Below are 23,959 nucleotides of genomic sequence, written 5' to 3'. Positions count from 1 at the left end.
CACACACAGACACACACACACATGTACGCACACACACACACACACACACACACACACACATACACACACACACACACACACACACACACACACATGTACGCACACACACACACACAGACACACACACACACACACAGACACGCACACACACAGACACTCACGCACACACACACACACGCATGGGCGCACACACACACACACACACACAGAGACACGCACATACACACACACACAGACACGCACACACACACACGCAGACATGCACACACACACACACACACAGACACACGCACACACACACACACACACACACACACACATACACACAGACATGCACATACACACACACACAGACATGCACACACGCACACACACAGACATGCCCACACGCACACACACAGACATGCCCACACACAGACACGCACGCACACACACACACACACAGAGACACGCACATACACACACACACAGACACGCACACACACACACGCAGACATGCACACACACACACACACACAGACACACGCACACACACACACACACACACACACACATACACACAGACATGCACATACACACACACACAGACATGCACACACGCACACACACAGACATGCCCACACGCACACACACAGACATGCCCACACACAGACACGCACGCACACACACACACACGCATGGGCGCACACACACACACACACACACAGAGACACGCACATACACACACACACAGACACGCACACACACACACGCAGACATGCACACACACACACACACACAGACACACGCACACACACACACACACACACACACACATACACACAGACATGCACATACACACACACACAGACATGCACACACGCACACACACAGACACACGCACACACACAGACATGCCCACACACACACAGACACAAGCACACACACACGCGCGCACACACAGAGGTAACAGCTTCTCCAAGCCTTTCCTCCTGTGTGTTGACTGACACTGCTGGCAGTTAGCGCATTTGAAGGGCTTTTAGTATGGAAGCATTGGAACGTGTCCATAAATGGCGCCTAATCACCCTTTATCCCTCCTAAAATGAAGACTGGAAATCCCTGTTGTCTAAATGGGGGAAAAGAAATGATGGGAAAGCTGTCCTACTGCACACCCCCCTGTCCCGCCTCGATTCTCCTCTACCGCACACCCCCCTGTCCCGCCCTGTCCCTCCTCCACCCCACAGCCCCTGTCCCGTCCTGTCTCTCCTCCACCCCACACACCCCTGATTCTCCTCTACCCCACACCTCCTGTCCCGCCCTGTAACTCCTTCGCTCCAGACCCCCCTGTCCCACCCCGATTCTCCTTCACCCCACACCCCCCTGTCCCGATCTGTCTCTCCTCAACCCCACCCCCTCCTGTCCCGCCCTGATTCTCCTCAACCCCCCCCCCCCCACCCCCTGTCACCATTCTCCTCCACCCCACACCCCCCCGTCCCACCGCGATTCTCCTCCACCGTGTGTAAGAGATGATATTAATTGTGACAGCCGGGCCGACGTGCTGTCAGCGGGGGCCGTTCCGGCAAAATCCGCTGCGCTCAACCAGTCGCAGCACCGTTACCTGGACACCGTGCGGCCCCGCCCCTCAGCTCCAGGCCCACGGGGTCCTAATCCATCTGAAACTCATTTCCTCTGAGTCTCAGGAGGAAGGAAGGAGGTCTCAGTTTTACTGTGCCTGGTTATTAGTGTCACAGTGTCACATGCATGTCGGGGGCTTCGGGGAGCAGTGCTGGTGCCACATTAGTGGGAGAGGAATAGGTAAATGCAATAATCGCAATGCAGCACTTACGCACAACAGAGGTGATAAGTGGTGCTGCGTCGCTGTTTTCTTCATGGAAATGCAAAAGGAACGTGGACGTTCTCGGGGTGGCATTTTTTACGTCAAAGTGTAATTTTTAATTTAATTAAAATCTCAACTGAAACTCGCGTCCTGCCAAAGCTGCGCTCAGGGCTATTTTTTTTTTTCCTCTCGGGGACTTTGAAAAATGAATCAATTTTCCCCAAATCAAAAAATCGTTAAATTTGTGCTTTAGCATTGGAGCACTGCCATTGGAAATTCGATTGCTGCTCTTCTCAGATGCCGTTTCTTTAAAGTCATGCGACGAGGTTGAATTGAAGTGTCGGCATCGATGATGCAGAACAAGTTTTGAAAATCACAAATCAGTGCAGTGCAGCAAAATTTCTCCCAGGCACCAGCATTTGCATGAAACCACTTAGCGTGGAGCCAACCTTCTCAAATATTATCCCCTGTACTGCATGTACTCATGACCCAAAACCTGCGCAAAGCCACTCCTCGCATTGGATGCAAGATTGGAGCTGGCAACCCCCTCGGCCCACGCTGGGCGCCGGCCCCCGCGCCGCGCCGCTGTGGAGTCCACGCGGACAGCAGGGTTGGAGGAGCTGGCTGAGCGCGCTGAGATTTTGCCGGCCTGGCAGACCCGCGCGGCGCCCCGCTGCGAAGCGATTAGCGGGGGAACATCCGGGGAGCCGGCCCTGGCGCTTCTCTACTCCGGTTCAGCGCGCCCCCGGCGCTTGAGAGACAAAGCCGCTAAAGCCCCCCGCCCCAGACTCCGGATGGGCGGGGTCATGTTCCGCGGGCGGGGTGTGTTGTCAGAGGGCATTTCGGAGGCGGTGAGCCCAGGTTCCTCTCCCAGTGAGTCCAATCCCATCGTAAGATGCCTTTCATCCCTCCATTGGCTCCAGGGGGTGCAGCTGCTGGCCAATGCTAAGGCAGAGAGGGACATGGAGGCCAGCATGATTCTTCTGACTGTCCCCTTCAGCAGAATCATATATACATTATTCTCCACTCTGTATGAAATATATGTTTATATGATTATTTGACATTGGTTCCAGCCAAACGTTTCTCAGCGTGCAAATGTTAGAACAAAATGATGGTGAAATTCATAAGCATTCACTGCAGCCAATTTCTTATTCAGTCAGTGTCAATCACAGCTTACTTCATAGTTTACATTTAGGTTAAAATGTATGTGAATTCAAAGTACTTTTTTGTTCCCAGAGGAAATACAGTGCTAATGAAATTAGGCCAGAGAGCAAGGCAGCAGGAAAAATAACCGGCCTGCATGGATGGAATGGCCTTTCTTAGAATTCGTTTTTTCATCAGCCCAGTGCCCTCAGAGATATCCCTAGAGTAGAATGATTTAAGAAAAATAATAATACATTTTGGTATGTTACAGTATATGTTATAACTACCCAGCGTTCTCAAAATATTACTGGAACGGTTTGTCAACGTCACAACACTGCCACTACATGGCAGCAACATAGTGAGAACGTTTTGTGTTAGCTGGGCGCAAGTTGACACGTATACCCCCACATTTTAAATGTAGTGCGGCCCTCCGATTGGCTGAACGATTGAGCCCGCGGTGGCACTGGTGAGCTCTGATTTTGGTCTGTACATTGGCAGTGGTCACAGCATTTGATTGACACTTCTAATAGGAACCACGACAGGGTACATAGGAGTTATACGTCAAGCAAATTGAAATAAGTAATCGAGAAAAAGAACCACCCATCGTAACATCTCACAATAAACAACACAATTATAGCATTGCAACGTTGCCCATGAGTTGGATTTGTTTGTAACTGCTATGTAATTACACTTTCAGTTTTGTATAACCATTTCAGCAATTAGACTGAAAGCACTATGTCTGTTTGTTGGCACGGTTTCATATCTCGCACTAATCTGGTTAATGCTAATTATAATGTAATTTTTTTCGATTTAGTCTCTCCCGCAAATTGTTTTTTGACATCCTCACTAAATCTCAGCAAGATAAGTAGATTAATTAATATTATGAGGGTGTACATTGGGTCATTAAAACTATTAGCATAAGAAAATAAGTTATTTAAATATTTACATATGTTTCTGTTTTCTTCCTTTAATTTGACTTATTTGTTTCTATGGAGAGGCAGCGTACGGAAGGGAGGAATGGTCTGAGCTACGCTGTGCTCGTTTACCGATTTACGGGGAGCAAAATGGTGTCCAGTCGTCCTCTTTAATGTATTTAAGATGGCCACAAGCGCAGATAGACATTACGGCTGTGGGTTACCCCCGTACCCCTGCCCGCAGCGTGGCCGGGGATCAGGCCCCACGACTGCCGGTGCATTCTGGGAAACGGCTGGGGGCTGGCCTGTGTACCCATCAGTCAGCCGCTCGGCAAACTTCACGTACCCTCTCCTGGCTGGGGACATCACCAGTAATTAGCCAGAAAAGCTCTCTGGGGCTGAAAGTTTGCAGATTAAAACTGATAACTGTATTCAGCAGAGCCTGAGACGGTGAGGAGGGGCGGGGTTTAATTCTGCACACACCTTTCAGTGTTAAATGCGTCTGGCTGCTGATTTGAGAGATTGTTTCATGTTGGGGATTCGGCCTGGAAGGAGAGAAAGCGAGCTCTGTCGAGCGGCTCATTGCTGTGGGGGAGTAGCGGGGGGCTTCCTGTAAATGCGTTCTTTTTTTTGGGGGGGGGGGTGGGCAGTCGCTGTGTGCCTTCTCTTTCAGGGCCCCTGTGAAGGATCACTGTGTTCACCCCCCTCCCCCTCCCACTCCGCTCCGTTACCGACTGGGACCGGCAGGTCTTCCATTTGCATACTGAAATACATTTATGTAACGAGGTGCCGTGCGGCTCGCCACCGCGGGTGTGGCGGGACAGCCGGGCCAAGATGTGCTCTCCTCGTGTTCCCACGTTGCGGTGATTATAACATAATAAGGTTTCTCCCGGGCCGTGACTGTCTGCGAGCGTGGCGTGTTTCGCGAGTGGGAGGCAGCTACACCCTCGCCCCGCGGAGTCTCCCAGTCCTGTAACCGCCCTCTAAACGGCACCGCTCAGGGTGTCCAATAAGACTCCAGAGTGCTGCTCGCTCGGAGCGGTGAAAGCCTCGGTCCCTGTCAGGGATTTCTCTCGTCTGCCGCCGTGCGGACGGCCCTGTCAGCTCGCCCTGGCTCGGCTGTCGCGTCCTCGCGTTCCCGAAGACTCGTCTCTCGCTCTAAAATCGCTTTAAACTCAGTCTGGCAACATCTGAACCCGTTGTTTGCATCTCAGAGAAAAAGGCGTGTGATCCTCCAGAGACATTGCGGAAGACGCAAAGCTAATTCCTGCAGGTTTTTTCCGGAAGAAGCGGGCGCGATCCATCTCAGTCTGGGAACGTATTTGACTGGTTTGCCTTCCCAGCTGTTGTTGAAGACGTGTCATCGGCGTCTCTTCATGGGAAACGGTTCTGAACCTTGGAGCACAATCTACTCTTCTTATGGCACGATTACACCAGCCTGCCTGTGCTAGCTGACACCTCCGTTTCCACTTTTCATAAATGGTTTATTCAGAGCATAAGCGCAGAATCAGTGATGTGGACTAATTTAAATCAAGCTGTGCTCCATAAATTGAAAGGATGAAGTGCCTTCTGCTGTCTATGTTTAGTATGACCAATCAAAGCGCCACGCCTCACTGTTGTAATTACCAGTAATATTCAGGCCTGTATGGAGTGCACAAGTCACTATTTCATCTGTATCTCATTTGAACTTCATTATGAGTGTGTGTGCAATAGATCATGCAGGACATTAGGTTACATTGTATTCGTTCTGTTTTTTTTACGGTGAAATTATCAATCAGTCTGGTCACACGATACACCGTGTTAAAACTCATGGTTTCATCTCTATAAACTATTTTATGATGCCAATGTTTTGGCGACAACGGTTCCTTATTTTGTAACGTGGGGTGGCAGAACAAGCTTGGGGGGGGTCCTCACCTTCTTTGCGTTTTGGAACTCAACGGACAACACAAATCACAATAAAGTCCATATGCTCGTTTCAGCAAGAATCCAGCGAACAAAATCTATTCTCATTTTTAGTCTCAAAAATGTACTAACACGGAGAAACCTCTATAGAATATCGCTTTGTGGTTGGTTGTTGCATACATGGCAACAGTATTGTATACAAAATAATGTTATTATGTCCTGTTTGTGTAGATTCTCTGGAGCAAAATGAGCCCACTTCTCTGACCTGTACTGGCCAAGCAGTTCGTCAGTATGGCCAGTGTGTCCCAAAACAGCTCAACATGGACAGTGTAACTTCTGCCCAGTACACGTCCAGCCAGTGGCAAGCTATTATAGTGACGACTGGGAAGCATTTTTTATAATAAAACTACGTTTATAATGGTGTATCGGTTGTTCAGGTTGCCTAAATGGACGCGTGTTGCTTCTCCTGCGTAAACAAACCGTTCGCCCTCGCCCTCGCTCACGCCCTGCTGTCTCTTTCCCGCCTTTCAGAACCTGGACTACTACAACCTGACGTCCGAGCTGTACCAGGAGGCCGCCACCAAGGCGGAGGCCCACGTGAAGTGAGTACGGCCGCTAGTCTGCCTCCGTTTGCCGTTCGTCAGAAAGACCGCAAGTCCTTCAAAGGGAAGTGATTTACCTGCAAGTCTATTTAGGATTTAATCTTCCCTGTAATTACGCACTACTTTGAGAGTGACGCATGAACACTTTTCATTAATGGACTATCTCGCCATCCACCCCCCACACACCCAGGGTTTATATATGTAATTTATTTATTTATCTCTACACGTATGGGTTTTAGAATGTTCTATGCGCCACTAGGCACCGCACACAATTAGATTGCGTATTTGCATATTTTACCTGCTTAAAATGTCATGCCTCGCTGTAGAAGTGTGGAAGGCCATTGATATGACAATTATGTTATGAATATCAATGAAAATATCAACCTGCAAGGTTAGTGTGACGACCAGGTAACTTAAAACAGCGTGCTTTACTGGTAAAACTGCGTCTGTTGCTAAAAGGTTAAAAGGCACGAGTGCGTATTTCTTAGAGATGGCGGGTGAGGCTCGGCGGTGGTTTCGTCGCCCTCCGGTGGCCCGGAGCTGGGCCGGCGCGGGGCCGTCTCCGCAGCCACGCACGCCGTACACGTCGCTCGTCTACGCACCCCCGCTCGCCGCCCGCGCTCACTTCCACGGCAACTTCGTATCCGAGCAAATTAAATTTGCCTCAGTGGGACATTTATGTATGAGGTAATAACTAGCGTGGATAGCAATCTCTCTCTCCATTTATTTCCTCCTCCGCCCAGTTAAATGTATTTATCTCCGAGCCGACGAGCGCCAGGAATGCCAAGCTCCCCAGTGCACCGTCCTGTAATGTAATCGGCTTCCAATTAGCGAGCGTTTAATTAATTGACATTTAAGAATGGGCATATTTTCCCTTTCACCGTGGAATCTTTCTGCTGAAAAGTGAAACCGCTTATTGTTGACCTTGCATTTTTCATTCTTTTTGCGATTCGGAATTGGGTGACGGAAATATAGCCTGCTGATGAGATTTTCTCCAAACCATTTCTTCTGCTAAGTCCCCGACCTTACAAGTCATAAAGCACGAGTGGAGTTTTTTAAAACTCCTCTGACTGTGTCGTTTTATTTGTGAGAGCAGGAAACTTTGAGCGGTGCTAGAGAATGTAGAGATTTGGTACACTAAAGCATTCACAGTTATCAGCAGCTGATTTGACTTATCCTTGTCTAGTTTTCATAAATACGTATTGTGTGCGTTCAGGCAATGTGTGTTTCATGGAGAGCATTCGTAACTGGTACACTACTGAAAAAGGCAAATGAATTCTGCCAGCCCACCTGGAGCTGGGCGAAACAGCCCCCAAACAGAACCACAAACGGGTGTAAAAGCCTCCTCCACGGACGCGACTTCTCACGGAGAAGGTCGAGTCGGTCAGAACGTCACTCACGGAGCAGATTAACGCGTTTGGAGGGGAAGTGGACGTGGAGGTTATTTAATCAGCGTTCCCTCTCGGGGGGGCTGACGTGAAGCCCGCTCAGCAGCCAGCGCTCTCCCGAGCGACGGCGCTCCTGCAGAGGTTCTGCTGCTGTCGCTGTCTGAGGAGGAAGATGGCAGCTCTCCTTTAAGCCGAGGCTGTCAAACGAATCCATCACAGAGAGGAGAGAGGAGCGAGGCGGCGGCGGGCTGGGTACGCGAGCGCTGCCTCGGAGTCTGTGATGGAAGACGACGCGGAACAGGAAGTGCAGTAAGCGGAGCGGGGTGAAGTCAAGGGAGGGAGCGGCGCGGCCGAACCACAGAAGCCCCGGCGCGAGTACCCAAAGGATCCCTGGGGGTCGGGCACCAGCTTGCCGGCTCTCTGCAGCCATGGCAGGACTCAACCACGCCCCCCCCCCACCACCCCCAAAATCATGGCGGCTCATCGCTGACTTTAAGCACGCCCTCTACTCCCCCCCCCCATCCCCCTCCAGTGGAGCCTCTTTTGGGAATGAACAGCCAGGGCCTGTGAATTGTCGCTTTCCCTTTTAAGCAGTGCAGAGCTCAGATGCCCACCAGAGACAGTTAGCGGCTGCTCTTCCCTCTGAGCCGGGCTCAGGGGAGGGGGCGTCTTAGCCTGCCACTGGTGATTGGAATTTGCTTTTTGTTTTTCTGTAGCTTTGCGAATCCTGCCTTTTGGGTAGAGGGGGATTAGGGAGGGCACTGATGCGGGAGGAGGAGGAGGAGGAAGAGTAATGACACATACAGGAGATTTTCAGGCAGGTGCTGCAGAGGACAAAACCAGGGACGTGACTTTCCAGTGTTTTTGAGGTGAGCGGTTTTCATCAGGGCTTCTGACTGGGCCTGCGGTTATGCGAATACTCAGAGTTTGGTCCGGAGAAACGCCACATGTGATGTGAAACATTCAAATATTACAGTTCAACAGAGATAGCAGTTATATAGCACCTCACATCTCATAATCTCAATGTGCCTTACAGTGAATGGGCTGAAGTCACCTCAGCCACCAATGTGCAGCCTAACGTGAGACCCCACCGGCAGCCATTTTACACCCGAACGCTCTCCACGCATCGGCTGAGAGAGGGAAGCAAGTCTTAAGCAAATTATAGGGGCGGATGATTAGGCGGGCAGATTGAGAGAGGCAGAATTCGGCCGGTACACTGGGGAACGCCGTGCTCCCCCTCCCCCCTGCTCTTCGCTGTGAGCGCTGTGGGATCTTTATGGACTGCAGTCATTAGTTTCACAGAGCAGGCGCTCGCTGAATGTTTACGTGGAGCGTCAGACAGGGTCCGCGAATTCCGCAGCGCCTCCCGCTGGTCGCGCTCGGTCGTGGGGCCCGGACGCCGGTCCGATTTCATTTCCGACGCGCGTGAAGCTCGCCTGGCGTTCCGCGCCCCCGCTCCCGTAGCGTCCCGTCGCAGTCTGAGGCAGCTTTTAACTGCGGCGCGGTCACACCGTCATTTCACAGCACGCTGGCCGCGCGGTCATTATTCAGTTTATCGACACGGTCGCGGCGGACTGCACCCGCTGCTCAGCGCGGCGGGGGAGGGGCGGGCGGGGGGGCCGCGGCGGTTTGGGGGAGGCTGGCAGATGTGTAAGGCGGGGCTCTCTGGGACAATTTTCACGACCCTCTCTGACACTTAAGCAAGCTCTGGTGTCTAGAGACGTGCCCTCAGGGGGTCCCACAGCAGAATGATGTTCAGACGTGAGGTGGCAGTTGGTGGTCCGCTGCCGTCTGAACCCCTCTCCCCACCCCGCCCAGGTTTTCTCTGCCGTAGCTTTGGCACATTTTCACCTTTGACCTGGCCCCCTGCACGGCCGGGCACGCTCCCATTCTGGGGATTTGGAAGCGAGGATCTTTGGGGTGACACTCGACCACACTGTAGACTCCTAACCTCGAAAGATCTGCAGGAACAACCGTCTTCCTCTGCAAAAAAAGAAATGACAGCAGGGAATAAGGCATTATCCTCACACGGTATATTTAATTATTCTTAGCAAAGTTATTTTCTCCTGAAAAGGTCACTAAGTGTTTGAGCACTAAATCCGAGGAACTGTAAATTTATTTGCTGTAGCTCTCTCCCATCCCCTCCCTCTCTTTCTCTCTCTCTCCCATTCTCTCCCTCTCTCTCGCCCCTTTCATCCTAATTAACAGAAATGAGAGATGAAAGATTTTTAATTTGCAGCCGCGCTCTGGAAGGAGGAGTGGGATGAGGGAGGTGCGTTACGGTCTGTCTGGCTGAGCCAGAAGTGCTCCCTCTGGGGCAGTCCGTCACCGAGGCCTCCTGTCTGTCTCTTCCCCGGCTACCTCCGGATTGGCGGCGATGAGGGATGGCGTCGCGTCGTTTCCCCCAGCCCCGCTCGGCGCCGCGTCCGCTCGCCCAGATGAAGCGCCGCTGCGTCAGAGACGAAGCCGAGCGTCTCGCCTGGAATTCGCCCAAACGGCCGCGCCGCCCTCGGGTGCGGAGTGCGGGCTGTGAAATACCACCGCAGCCCGCGTTCCAGGACAAGCCGGCTGTTCATTTACCTGCAGCCTGCTCCTGTGCCTCCCCCCCCCCCCCGTATGGTCTCATGCCCCTGCACGAGAGGGCGGGCCTTACCCTCGGCACAGGAACGCGTCACAGTTAAAGCCACCTTTCAGAAGCGGGCCGTTGCCTTCAAGATATTTTTCGGGAGGGTGGCAAGTACCTCCGGGTACTTTGGTTTCCTCCCACAGTCCAAAGACATGCAGGTTAGGTCAGGGGTCAGGGTATGACTGTGAGTAAATGGTGTGTGTGTGCCCTGCCATGGATTGGTGACTTGTCCAGGGTGTATTCCTGCCTTTTACCCAACGTCTGCTGGGATAGACTCCTGCCCCCCACATGACCCTGACTTAGAAAATGGATGGATGGATAATTCGCAGAACATTTGAAACCTTGATGGGATCTGACTAAGGATTCCTGATCTGCGGTCAGGTTTAGGGAAACCTGACGTGTAAATGTAAATGTCATGATTTGAATCACGGATCTGTGTTGGTTCTGATTTGAGTGAACTCGCTGATTGCATTTGCGGAGGCCGTCCTTTACAGTATGAAGAGTTATGCATTTATGCGTCTGCATCTGATTGCTGGAATTTGAATGCCGTTGGAGCTGAGCACCGTTGGGTCAGGTGACCTTGTGCTGCATTGTTGTACGGTGTTTTATTAACTCTCCCGCTCTGACACTCGGGGCTTTGTCAGAGTCGCTGAGAGACCTTTTTCACCGTTAGTAGCTCGTGTAGTCTATTCCTGTCACATCACGGTCTCTCGCCGTACATGTTACATCCAGCGGCTCTGGTTCCCTGTCCGCTGAGCCCGGAGCGCGCAGGGAACACGCGGTTTACCACCATGGCGGCAGGAGCGCCGGCGAGGGGCCAGGGTGTGCGTCTGGCGGTGAGCGTTCGTGACGGCGCCGCCGCCGGCAGCCGACAGGTCCGGAACACGAGCGCACCGAGCGGCGCCGACGCTGTAAATGTCAGGAGGGCGCGGGCTCTCGCCCGTGTGAACTTCTCCTCCCGTCAGTCCTCCTTGTCCTCTCCCTCCGCTCTTTTCTTCCTCTCAGACGCCCCCGCCCCTTCCTCCGGCTTCGCGGCTGGCGGCGGTGTGGTCGTCAGGGCGGCGGTGTGGTCGTCAGGGCGGCGGTGCGGCCGCGCTTCCTTTCAGCTCAGGAATGCTGGTAATTAAGGGAGACGGTTTCCCGGCTTTAATTGGGCCGCGGGTTCTATCTGTGGCTGCCGTGGTAAGCGAGTTAAAGCAGTCCCGGTTAGAACGCGCATTCATGTGGGCTGCTGGAACGTGCGGTATGAGAGGCCTGCGCAAATGGCAGTTGACGCGCGCAATTAAAGGTCGTGGCGGCCGCCCCTCCTAAACGCCGCACCTGTGCGGCGAGCCTCACTCGTGACGCTAATTTTACGCTCCTCTCGAACGCCGACGACAGCCGCCGACGCCATTTTTTCTGCCCGCGGAAGAGTCGCGACGGCGACAGGAGCGCCAGACGATCCCGCCGCGGCCGTCCCCGTGCCGACGGGCCGCGCAAGCTCAACAGACTGCCGAATGTCTGGCAGCCGTGAGAGGAGAGCCCTTCCGCCGCCGCCGCGGATAAAGACGGCGAGTTATGCAAAACGCTGTTTCTCACCCGCCGCGGCGATCGGAGTACGCGTCCGCCGCTGATCACATCATTAGGGCGCGCGGCGCTCCAGACAGGTCGCCAACACCCCAGCCCCCCATAACCACCCCCCCACCGCGAGAAAGTTTCTCTTCTGCCACGGCGAGTGTTTGGGGGGGGTTGGGGGGGGTCTCGGCGGTAATTGCGGAGCAGTTCTAATTCGCTGCTTCCCGCCGCGCCTGACAGCGAGAGCGAAGGCTCGCTCGCTGCTCCTGGCTGAGCAGCTAGTTAGATCCCACTTCCTGTCAGGCGTAATGAAACTGTGGACTCCCGCTTGACACCCTTGTCAGTGAATATTTCATTAAACGAGCGGGACTCGCGCCGCAGACACGGCGGCGTGCGAGCAGCTCTCTGTGTTCCTCGGCCAATCAAGCCCCAGGCAGGAGCGCTGTCAGAGACCCGGGCTCAGAGATGTGCTGCTGAAATGGAGAGCCGAACCTGCGTGCCTCTCACACGGCTCATATACATACGGGTCAGTCAACAGCCAGCTTGAAGCATGCAGTGTTATAGGCCAAGTCAACATGGTCTAAGCATCTGATTCTGTATTTTTTTAAAGAAGTTTTTAACTTCGTCTGGCAGTGCTTTCACTGCTGTTAACCAACATTTCTAAAGAAAATCTCCACTGCACTCTGAAGAAAAGCAACTTGGACCTCTCTGTACCAAGTATTTTTAGACCGAGAGCAAAACTCTCATTTTTGAACAAAATGGCGTTGAGCCGGCTCTGGTTAAGTGGTAAATGACCTTCGACCGAATGTACATGCAGAGAGTGTATCTCTTCTTGTTTTGTTGGATCTGACTACTGATGTTGAAATAGCAAATCATGCAGTTTTCCTCCATTGCCTCAGGCAAATGGGTTTGTCTGTTAGGCACAATTTTCACTTGGTTGAAATCCTATTTAACAGAGACATGGAGTGCCACAGAGATCTGTATGTGCTCCCCCTCAGCAGTATAACTTGAAAACAGTGTTAGTTGCCATGGTGTGTGGTTGACACTCAACTGTATAGCTCGGTTTTACCTTATGATGACTGTGGCATCAGACATCTATATGAATCTCTAAAGAAATCTATCAGTTTCCTCTAACTTAACCAGGGCGAGAAAGAGGAATTATTGTATCCAAAAGAAAAGTTTATTTGTGACCAAGGCTCCTTGGCAGTTATTGTTAAACCAGAGCTAGAAACCCTCAGTGAAAACCTTAAGACAGTCGTGTTTATTTTCATCCTCAGAACACAGCTCATAGGGATGTATTCAAACCCAAAATACCCTATTTGTAAATGCACATAATGTGCTGTATACAGATGTATTTATTTCTCAAAGTCAACATATTCAGAGGATTTCTGATTTCTATAGTCAGGGTATTGTTATGCTGTTTTCTTATTAGTCTATGCTGTATGTTTCAGAAAGCTGACATAAAGTTTTTCTGAGATCCGACTTACAACTTGTTTCATAGCAAGCACCTATCGTGTCTGTTGCAGGTACAGATAGCACTAGTGCTGCCCAGAGGCTATTATGAAATGCACTTGTACATAATGGCTAATCATTTTGAACATGTTGGTTAGTGGGGGTTGTTTTTGTAAGATTCAGCCTTTAAAAGAAATGCTCTGTTATTATAGTTCATGAAATAATCATGAGTTGCTTTGAAAGCAGACTCGCAACGCCGATGTGCATTAGGCCAGAGAACTGGCATTCTTTCCTGCTACGTAACGTCTTGTTGAAGCCACACCCACTTTTGGTTGTCTGCCCAAATACGGATACGGATAAAGATTTGCTTAGCGTACTGTTGTCTCCGCACACCCCTAATGGCTGGAGTTAGACCATTTCTTACAAATTCTGATGCTGAAAAATGTACGTGCTTGTCTCAAGTGGAGTTGATTATAGTAATGTGCTTTTTCTGGCCAAAGCACAGTGTAGAGAGATTACCATTTTAAATGGCAAAAACATCCTATGAGACAATTAGCCAAAACAAGGCAGCTCATCTTACACACAGTGCTTGCAGCTTTGCGCTGGCTGCCTGTCGCTTGTTTTTTAAAACTCTAAATGGCCTGGCACCAGAATAGCTTGTTGAACTTTCGGAAAAACATCATCCCGATCTTTGTGCCCTGCGATGCACAAATGCGAGGCTTGTCTGCATCTCAAGGTTCACTCTCTTATGCTCCCAGACTGCAGAACAGCCTACCTCTGCAGATCAAAGAGGCGCCAGCAGCTGCTGGTTTTAAAGAGATCGAGAGCATTGGCTCGCTTGATTTCATGGTTTTATCCTTTATCTTTCTTATTTTATCTTTTATCTTGATTTTATTTTAATCAAATTATTTTAGTATTCTCATTTGAGTATTTTAAGAATCCCTTATTATTTTACTGTTATTTCTGTTTTTTTCTGTGAACCACTTTGGGCTACAAATAAATTATGAAAGGTGTTATATAAAGTTGTTCATTATAAACGTAATTATTATTAAAGCTTTATCAACCGAGAACGATACACATTGTAGTATAGTTCTGTATAGTTAGAAAGGCATCATTTGTACAACACCATTACCTCTCATTATATTTTTGTGAAATGACACGGTAGTGTTATTTGCAGCGCAAGTATGAAACTTCTTGGAAAGTTGCATTTTGAGAAACGCTGGTTTTAAGGAGCCTGGCTGTGAGAGAGCGGTAGTAATGGCTGGTTGACCGGGTCATGGAGCTCTGGGCGGTGCACTTCCTGCGCTGCTGCCCCGGTTCTCACCTCTCCTCCTCCGGCTCGCTCAGCTCCCCGTCAGGCCTCTCAGTGGTCAATCAATACCGGAGTTTCAGCCTGGTTTGCATTCGGGGTGGGCTGGAACTCTGAGACCGCATCGATTAGGCCCCGTGACAACCTTTCCTTGTCTGCGGGCTCTGGTCGACCACCTGTTTGGGTTTCGCCAAATTTCTGTCCTGCCTTCGCCACGGCGGATCTCAGGATTGTAAAGGAGGGAGAGAGAGCACGGGCACTCTGAACCGGAAGCCTTTGCCCTGGAGTGCTTTCACTGCTTATCACACCGTGACCGAAAGTTCCTTTGTTTGATCCGTTTTGAAATGTGCGCTTGTGAGGGTTTGGTGTTCCGCAAGGCTCAGTGTTCGGTTCACTGTCGTTTAGTTTTCACGTGCTCTCCCTTGCTTCTGTAGTTGCTGAGATTTAGCTTGGATTTCTCTGCTCTGTCAACAGCACACAAATGTGCTGCTCATTTCCCACAAAGACCAAAGTGATTGTCACTGCTGTATCTCAGTGAGTTGCTGGAAGGAATGACTACCAACCTACAAAACTTAATCCACAAAAAGCAGCGGTGTAGCTGCCTGGCTTTAATCTCATATTGACTAAAGAAATCATCCTGCATCGATCTTTCCCAGCTGAGGAATAAGGACAGGATAGGAGCAGCCAGTTAATTCAGGTGTGTGGAGTGCAGTGTTGACTGTGGCCCGGTGTCCTGATGGGTCAGGCATAATTGGCTACAGCGTCACGGTGGGACGGAGACTTTTTGTCCACAGGTTAACCCCTGTCCCCTTTGCTCTCCAGCGATCCTCCTGCAGTCAGCGCGCTCCTGCCGCTTCGGTCATTAGCACCTCAGCTACTGCACTGCAGAGGGGGAAACGAGGCGGTTCGCTGCCTGAGGCCCATTCGGGCGACGCGCAGCAGATCTCCCAAATTGACAGAGGCTGTTGCCGTAACGAGTCTGGAGTGCAGCTGGGTCCGGCGTTCCAAATTTGAGCTGAAAATGGGTGTGAAGAAAAAGCAGCAGATCAGGGGAGTGGAGATGGATCTCATCTGGAGGGAAAATGTGAAAGGCTGGCGCAGGCCCGTGCAAGGCCCGGGCTGGATGGTTGCGATGACTTGTCCTGCGGTTTAAACATTGCCGCGGCTCCAGTTGGTCCAGAATGCTGCGGCTCGCACACGTCGCAATGAGCACATCCTCCATAACTTGAATTGTAATCGTCTTGTAGACTCCCTGCAATGCTGAAATAAGGGTTGGCTGTTCTGCATTGTATCCTTCCCGTTAGAATACTAGCAATATGTGGAACGTGCGAGCACTAGCAACATCCTTGTGCTAGGACCGGCTTACCAGCAGTGTCTGGGCCAGTGGATCCCTAACAGTGGGAGGGTTTGATGTGTGCTGCAAGACGCGCATGACTCACCGTTCACACCACACAGATCTGCGCTCATTACATGCTCATTACGCTGCATTGCTTGTCATGTACATGCAGTTGTATTTGCATAACTCCATATTTGAGCATATTCTAGGCCGCATTTGTGGGATGTAATGAGTTTAATTAGCGGATGCACTCTCACTAAGTGCATAATGGGCTGAGAGTTTGGGGCGCACTGAACTGAGCATGGAGAGGAGCTGCTCTTTGATGTTTCAGATTGAGCCCTCAAATGTGGGTGGATATGAATTCAATGGGAATTTTTCCCTGAAAAGAAGTATTTTGGTGCTTGTCAAGTCATGGAGACCTTTGAGGTGTTCATGACCGGGTTGGATACAGTGCTGAATATTGACAGTCGGCAAAATGACAGGCCTAGATGGGATTAATGGTCTCTTCTTGTCATCAAGCATTCTTATTTTTTTGTCTCAAGCAGATGAGTGGTATTCATGCCACCCTGTAGTGCAGAACGTAAGGCAGGGACACGCAAACACACACACACACAGGTACACACACACACACACACACACACACACACACACACACACTCCGCATTGTATGCCTCAGCCATGGGACGACTGTACTTTCATAGTGTTCGGTAGTGAGCTACCATGGAAACTACCTGTCACACTGGTGCAGCTTGTAAATATACAGCTACCTGTGCTTCCAGTGATAACTGTGTATTCATTTTACCGTAGCTATCAATCGATATGCGTACACAGAATAAGTGTATTATCACAGAGGACAATAATGAAGGTTTGCTGAGACCAAACAGATGTTTCAGGGTCATGGGAAAGTCCACAGATTTTTTTGTTGCTAAATCCATATGCCCATCCTGGAAAAGGTATATGCGCACACACATACACACACACACACACACACACACACACACACCTATAATCCTCCCTTTCTCCACAGCTGTGGCTGCAGTTCTTATAGCCTGGCCTGCAGCAGACGTGCGAGGGCGACGGGTTTAGCTACGGGTTCTCGGTCAGCAGAAAATAACACGGCGGAAAACTGAGCTCAGATGCACCCGAGCAGGCGAGCCTACTGTAGCTCCAGCGCAACAATTCGGGGGGGAGGGGGGGGGAAAGGCTAACGCATCACATATTGTGCCCTTGACCCCGGCGCTATTACTGCTACACTGCCAGGAGCGGCTAATCCTTCACTGTGTGGAGGATGAGTGCATCAATTAAGGAGGACATGAATGGCTCGGGGGTGGTACTGGGGAGGAGTCTCGTATGAAAGGTACCGCAAGTGATTACATCTGAAGAAGGCGTGGGATTTAACACGCTGAGACGGTCATGTGATTATCTGATCCAGGGCAACCTCTATTGGCCTGGATTCCTGAGAGCGACTGCTCAAAGCACGCACATGCCATATTGTGTAGGGCATGCGCTTCTTGGCTGAAACCTTTATTTAGACAACTACACAGCTGTAAATCTCTCAAAGACAGGGCCCGCACGTCATTCATTTCCAAAAATGAATGTGTTAATTCACACAACTGTTTATCCAGAGAATGCAATTGCACAATCATAAATTAAGCAGTGTGTCTCGGCTACCCAATGATATGTGACACTTATGCATGGAAGCTACCTATTGCTACAGCGCTAGAGTGAGTACGCAGAGGTTTAGGACTGGGCTTTGGGCTAAGAGTGGAGCTTAGTTTCTGGTTTGGTTTTGGGACTGAAGTAAACTGCTCTCACCAAGACTTCTCACGTAAGTTCTATATTAGTTGTGTATTCCATGGGTACATTGTCTGCCATAAGGTGCCGCCACATGTTTCCTTGCTGATATATATTAATAGAATTAATCTTTTAAGTCGTTCCGGTGAACAAGAACGACTAAAAGGGATGAGCTAAGCTTGGCTTCTGCCTTCTGCGGCATTGTCATTGCGAGGTTAGACATCTCTCAAGGGAAGGCAGTTTCTCTTCTCATTGATAATCACACTCGCACGCTAACAGGAAAAAAGTTAATAGCCACTGTTTTTCTATTGCATCATTTCGTTTTTTTTCCTCATTTCTTTACTCTTTCTGCCTCTCACAGACATCACAAGCCTGACTTTGTTCAGAATCTCTTTTTGTGTGTGTGTGTGTGTTTCAAAATAACGGGAAACTTTGGTGATTAATGTCTAAACTTTGGGCAGTTCATTATTTGCTCGCACACGCGAAATGGAAAAATCAGCATCCGAACAGGCCCGCTCTTCACAGTTAGCGAAGCCGCTCGGCTAATATTTTTAATAAGACCTCACCTTCAATTTTGCTCAGGCCTGCGCTTTGACTCGGGCGAGCCAATTTTCTGCTTCACACTCCTTTATTAAAGCGCCTGTCCTATTAGATGGCTTTCGTCCCTGATGAACGCAGTTTGTTTTAAATGAAAGGACGGTTCCTTATCTGGCGGCACAAAGAGGCGGCCGCTGTATTTATATTCCGCGAGGGCAATTAAACGGAATGGGCTTCTGCGTTCGATCAAAAAATATGTTGATCGAAGTATATTTCCCCCCTCTCATCCTCCTCGGTGTATATAATATACTTGTGACTATAAAACAGAAAGGAGCTATGATGTAATGGTCATTACAATTACAGTGGGCCCAGGCGCTTGATGTGATTTAATTAAAAAAGTGGGCCCGAGATGCAAGCGAAAATTCAGGCCTTTGTGTTTTAGTTGATTCATGTTTCAGTTAATTGGGATGTTGAATGTTATTAGGGGGGGGCTTTTTTTTCCTTCTTTTTTTACCAGCAGGCGGGGATGGGGCTGTGGGCAGGACCTTGCTTTTGTCCGCATTCTCTAGGCTTCAGAACAAGATTTTAAAGCGTACAGCAACACCAGCTTTTCCTCCACCACTTCGCAATTTTTTAAACAAATGCAAATTGGGGTCCCAGAGTGAGAGCATGGGGACGGAGGGGTGGGCGGAGGGGTGGTAAGCCTCTCAAAACAAAGATAAGACATTTTTGTCTGTCACTGTTCTGAATAGGCACCCACCCCATAGATCAAGCTAGCTGTAATTGCTATTTTATTATAGTGTCAGCAAATTACTTTAAATTCGGTTTATTTTACCCCAAAACATTTTGGCAAAATAAACCAAATAGGACTCGAAGGCTGTCCTTAAGCAGTTACAGAATGTATTGTATCATTCTTGATACTTGAACTTTTTCTGCAACACAGAGCTGCCGTTTACTCTTTTTTTAAAATACATTTTTCCTTATCCCCATTTTGGAATTTCCAGTCATGTCTCGCAGTTACTGACGGACAGACTGCACAGCAGTTTAGGGAAGGTGAATGCTTGTTCAGATGCCAATCCTGTTTCCGAGCTAGAATCTGCTTTGATACAGAGCATCAGACAGCATATCCAAAGGGATTTGCCATAATTGACTTTAATGCACATAAGAAGTGAATGCTGCAGTCCCTAGCTAGCCTACATGAATGGCAGGGACACTGGAGAAACTGGTTCATTGATGTCAAGGATGGAAATCTGCTTCATTTCCTGTCCTGTATTCTCCCTGAGCATCTTCTAATTTCCACCTATTGATAAAAAGCAGCACTGGGTGAAAATGAACAGCATTATGAAGAGAGGCTTAATATTGAAGAACAGTGGAGAGGCTCCGTAAATACCGGTCTCTCAAACAGTCGCATTGCTGGTGTGTAGGGAACTACCTCTCCATGCGTTATATCCCCCATGCGGCTGGAACGGACTGTCGGTCCATCCGCTCCGTGAACTGCGGCGGTTGCCCCACATGAAAGGTTGCCACGGTTACCGCTGGTCTCTGTTTCTGAGCTATTTATCATTGTTACATACATCACTGTCTGACTGCTGTATTAATGAATATTCTCTCCATCAGTAATTCGGTTAAACCTGTCTCTCCGCACCAATTCATTTCAGCGATGCGGCGGGGACTGGAGGAAGCATTTATATGTGGAAGACGCCAGAGAATGTGACTGCTGAAGGGTGGGAAAAGCGATTTTCCTTGTCAGACACGGGAAAACGCTCCACGCGTCTGCATTTGCTTAAGTCAGATAAACCCGTCGCTCCGTTTTATTTATTTATTATTTTTTTTGCAAGACGCCTCGCGTAAGATTGCAGCTGCAGTTATAGGTTCATGTTTTCATATCAATTGTCCTTAAGATCCAGATCCCAACAGCAACTGTCAGGCTGATGTGTATGTTAATTTATTTATTTATAAAAAATGTTATTAAATCTGTACTTTTTTTGGGGGGGGCGGCTTTTCTCATCTGTTAATTATACGAACGGCACAAGTTTGTACATCACCTTTCCTCCGTTACGAATGTGAAACATTCTAGAGTTATGGACATGGGCAGACACGTTACTTGAAACAATTTAGGAAACATTAGTTAGCATTGCTTTGGAATACAGTTTCTTTAATTTGTGTGAGGTAAAATAACCAGTAGTGTTTCTTGTAACGTGGCGTAATTCTGATATCAGTACTTTTAATGTAAGATTTTGCCAGTCTGAATTAATGACTTACGGGCAGTGCTTTGTATGTGTGAGTAACATGGCATTTTCGTACCCTGAAAACGTGTTTCATCAGATGCATCTTTTCACCTCTGAGAACAGGAAAGGGTTATAGCGTAGCAATCAGGATGCCTGACAGAATCGGCCGTATTTCATCAAAGACGCGCGGGATTGCGGGTAATGGAGAAGGAGAGCGAGAGGCTCGCTCGCGCGTGCGTTTCACATTCATCTGCGTGTGCTTTCCCCCCGGTGCGGCAGCGCCGGCGAGCGGTGTAACAACAGCAGGTAAATTACTCTGAGCAGCGGAGCACTCAAGGATTACTCTCCTGTAAGATTAGCACGCGCGCGTGTGACTAATTCACAGCCGAAAGCGGCTCCGCGAGCGCGGAAACCCCCCCGGTGTTTGTGCGCATCTGGGCGAGAGATTATTCCGGAGTTAGAAAACAACGCGCTCAAAGGCTCTCACAATTCCTCAATTTATTGTCGCGCGGGATCAAACGGCACCCGCCATCCCTCTCAATCAGAGCGCGCTGCTAATTGAAGCGCGTGGGCTGCCTCCCAGCCCTGCTCTCTTGAAAAAGGGCCCGCAGTTCTTTTGATTTGTGCCGACGAATGAGGAAACCCAGTTCAAAAATGTCGGAGTGCAGTCTTATCTTATGACGGAATTGTACATTCTAAAGATCATGCCATAATTAAACTTATTTTTATAAGTGTCGCTGTCTACTGTCTAGCCTATTTTTCACCCATAGTCTATTCGTATTTCTTCTTTCTTAGAAATTCAAATCTGTTTTTTTGAACCCGTTAAAACAATTTCTGTTCATCAGATCAGAGGATCTTTCTGCTTTTAATGTATGGCACAAAAGAAGGAGACCATTCTAGGGTGAATTGGTCAGTGAGGGGTTGGAGAGTGGCGTCACAAAGTATTGTTTGATATCTAAAGAATTAAAGTGGCACAAATACAGATTTTGTTCCAGCGCTCATAAACCCAGAATGACAGAGACCACTTTGAAGCAATTCAGAGTTACTTGGGGTGGAAAGTGAAGTCACAGCTCATAAATAATGTTTATCATCTCAAAAACGTACAAAATTTTTTTTGCCACAAATGATTGACAGTATTTTGATTCATGTTCGAATTAGTCTACATGGGGTGCCTGCTTCAGAGGTGGCATAGCTTACGCTAAGTCAATCACAAAGGGCTCGGCCAAGTCCACCGTTAATCTGTGATCAGATTAGTTTCCTCCATTTTCTTGACGTTTTGACATTGAAGAAGTGAACTGCGTGCATGGGAAGGTTTTTGGTTGGTTGAGGCGGTTTCCGTGTGATCTGACCCCCCCCCCCTTCTTGTGTCTCCACAGGCCCCGGACCATATCCCCCATCTGCACTGGCCTTCAGGCTCAGGTCCTGGACTGTTACCGCAGCAACCAGAAAGAGACGCTCCACTGCTCCAACCTGGCCAAAGAGTACATGCAGTGCATTAACGCCGCCAAGAAGGTGAGCCCCTCCACCACCAGCGTGAGCACGTGTTCCACCCCTGACACCGGCCTCCATTTTCAGATTCCTTGCTTCACTGTTATCGTCGCCAGAGAACTTGGTTACCTTCAAGACTCTTTAAAGCAGTGGATCTCAAACCTTTTGAAACTCACAGCTTTGTGAAAGAGGTGTTTTCTGTGAGCAGCCGCAATACAGCACGACGTGTTGAAATAAATTTAAATGTTTTTTTTTTTTTTTGACATGTCAAAACATTTGTGTGTACAGTGTGACTGCTGTTGTGATTGCAGCCAGCGGCGTGTTTAGCTGTTATAAGTGTGCGCTTTACTGCGCGAGCCTGGCTGCGCTGTGCGGTGTGAAACGGCGCAGCTGGAGACCTCGCGCGTTTCGGGGGCGCGCCGCGGGTGTGTGCGCGCTCCCGAGGCCGCCGCAGGGCCGCGCGCCAACGCGCTCGCGGGGGGATTCCAAGTCGTAGCGGGAATCTGACGTGTTCAGCCCCGCGTTGTACGCCGAGTGATTTTATTTTAAAAAGTAAATAAAACGAAATCACAAACGAGTAATATAAATTTAGCGAAGCGTCGCCTCACGGTTTTGCCGGTGCATCCCGATCCGCGGCCCGTTGGTTGGCGTAAGCGCTGCACGTGCGGAAGCGGCGGCGCGGCTGAAGTGGAGGAGATGATTCTTAATGTTAAGTGCTGCGAGAGAGCACTATAGATGAGTGGGTGCGAGTTCTCCAATCTGCTGCCCTGCAACTTACCTCATGCGGGGAAAATGTGCACACGCTGAGTCAAAGCAGACTTTAATCCACTTTACAGTACGAGCGCAGGATAAATCTCAAAATTTACTTGCAAGTCAAAGCGTCGGACGGGAATTAACAGGCCGATAAACGTCTGGACGAGCTGCTGCTGCTTGTCGAGGGCTCCGTGCCGGAGTTTTTGAAGTCACCGACGGCATAATGCGTTCCGGGCCGGTTTAACCAGCGCGACTGGAGACGTGGCCATTTGCATAGAAACATCGTGAGCGGTACGCAACATTCTGAGATCTGTTTCTGTGGCGGAAAATTGCCGTCTCCTTGTTTATCAGGGCGGGTTTTCTGCAAAGTGCTTTTCTCCCCCTCATCCCCGCTGTCCATCAAAGCCAATGATAACTCTAGCCCTAACCCTCACGCCCCGACAGCACGTCCCCGCGTCATTACGGCTCGTTACGATAAAGAGAAACAGGCGTGTAATTCCGGGAGCGATAAAAGGGCGCAAACGAAGGAGCTTTATTTGATAAATGGAAATTGCGTCGCGCCGGGGAGAGGGAGCCGAGGCGGAGGCTCATTCCATTTTGTTTTTGGGCTTTTTTTCCTCCTTTTTTCCGCTCTTTTTTTCTGAAATGATATGAAAAGGCTCGCCCGAGCGTCCCGGAGATAGGAGGCTTATTAAAAAGCCGCGCGAATGAAGACCGCTCCTTCTGTTTTGCTCGTCCGTGCTGAAGTGCGGGGTTTATTTAATCCCTTTCATACTGGCTGGAGAGGAGGGAAGCCGAGGCTCTTATTAAAAAGCGGGGGTAGGGTGGGGGGGTTCTGTGGGTTTGACGCGCCTCCTGTCCCGTGAAGGTGCTTTTCCGACCCGTACCGAGCGATAACGAGAACCAGCGTCCCGCTTCCTGTGCTTTATGAGGAAGCCGCGCAGTCAGTGCTACCGTACGAAGACGCTGGTGTACGAGGGCGCTGGTGTACGAGGACGCTGGTGTATGAGGACGCTGGTGTGAGGACGCTGGTGTACGAGGATGCTGGTGTACGAGAGCGCTGGTGTACGAGGGCGTTGGTGTACGAGGATGCTGGTGTACGAAGACGCTGGTGTAC

At 49.7% G+C, this 23,959-nt stretch overlaps 1 protein-coding gene across 4 annotated transcripts in view; it reads left to right on the top strand.

Annotated features, from left to right (window-relative positions):
* Positions 1-23,959, top strand: part of LOC135237493 (MICOS complex subunit mic25a-like) — a 124,344-nt gene that overhangs the window by 73,977 nt on the left and 26,408 nt on the right. For all 4 annotated transcript variants that reach the window (XM_064304657.1, XM_064304655.1, XM_064304656.1 and 1 more), the window contains 2 exons: positions 6,307-6,377; positions 21,978-22,113. In XM_064304657.1, coding sequence (XP_064160727.1) covers positions 6,307-6,377; positions 21,978-22,113 — 207 coding nt within the window. The remainder of the gene's footprint in view (positions 1-6,306; positions 6,378-21,977; positions 22,114-23,959) is intronic.

The sequence above is a fragment of the Anguilla rostrata genome, chromosome 13 (assembly GCF_018555375.3).
Source record: "Anguilla rostrata isolate EN2019 chromosome 13, ASM1855537v3, whole genome shotgun sequence".
Taxonomy (NCBI): domain Eukaryota; kingdom Metazoa; phylum Chordata; class Actinopteri; order Anguilliformes; family Anguillidae; genus Anguilla; species Anguilla rostrata.
Note: the sequence above shows the minus strand (reverse complement) of the source record. Positions and strands in the feature narration are given on the sequence as shown.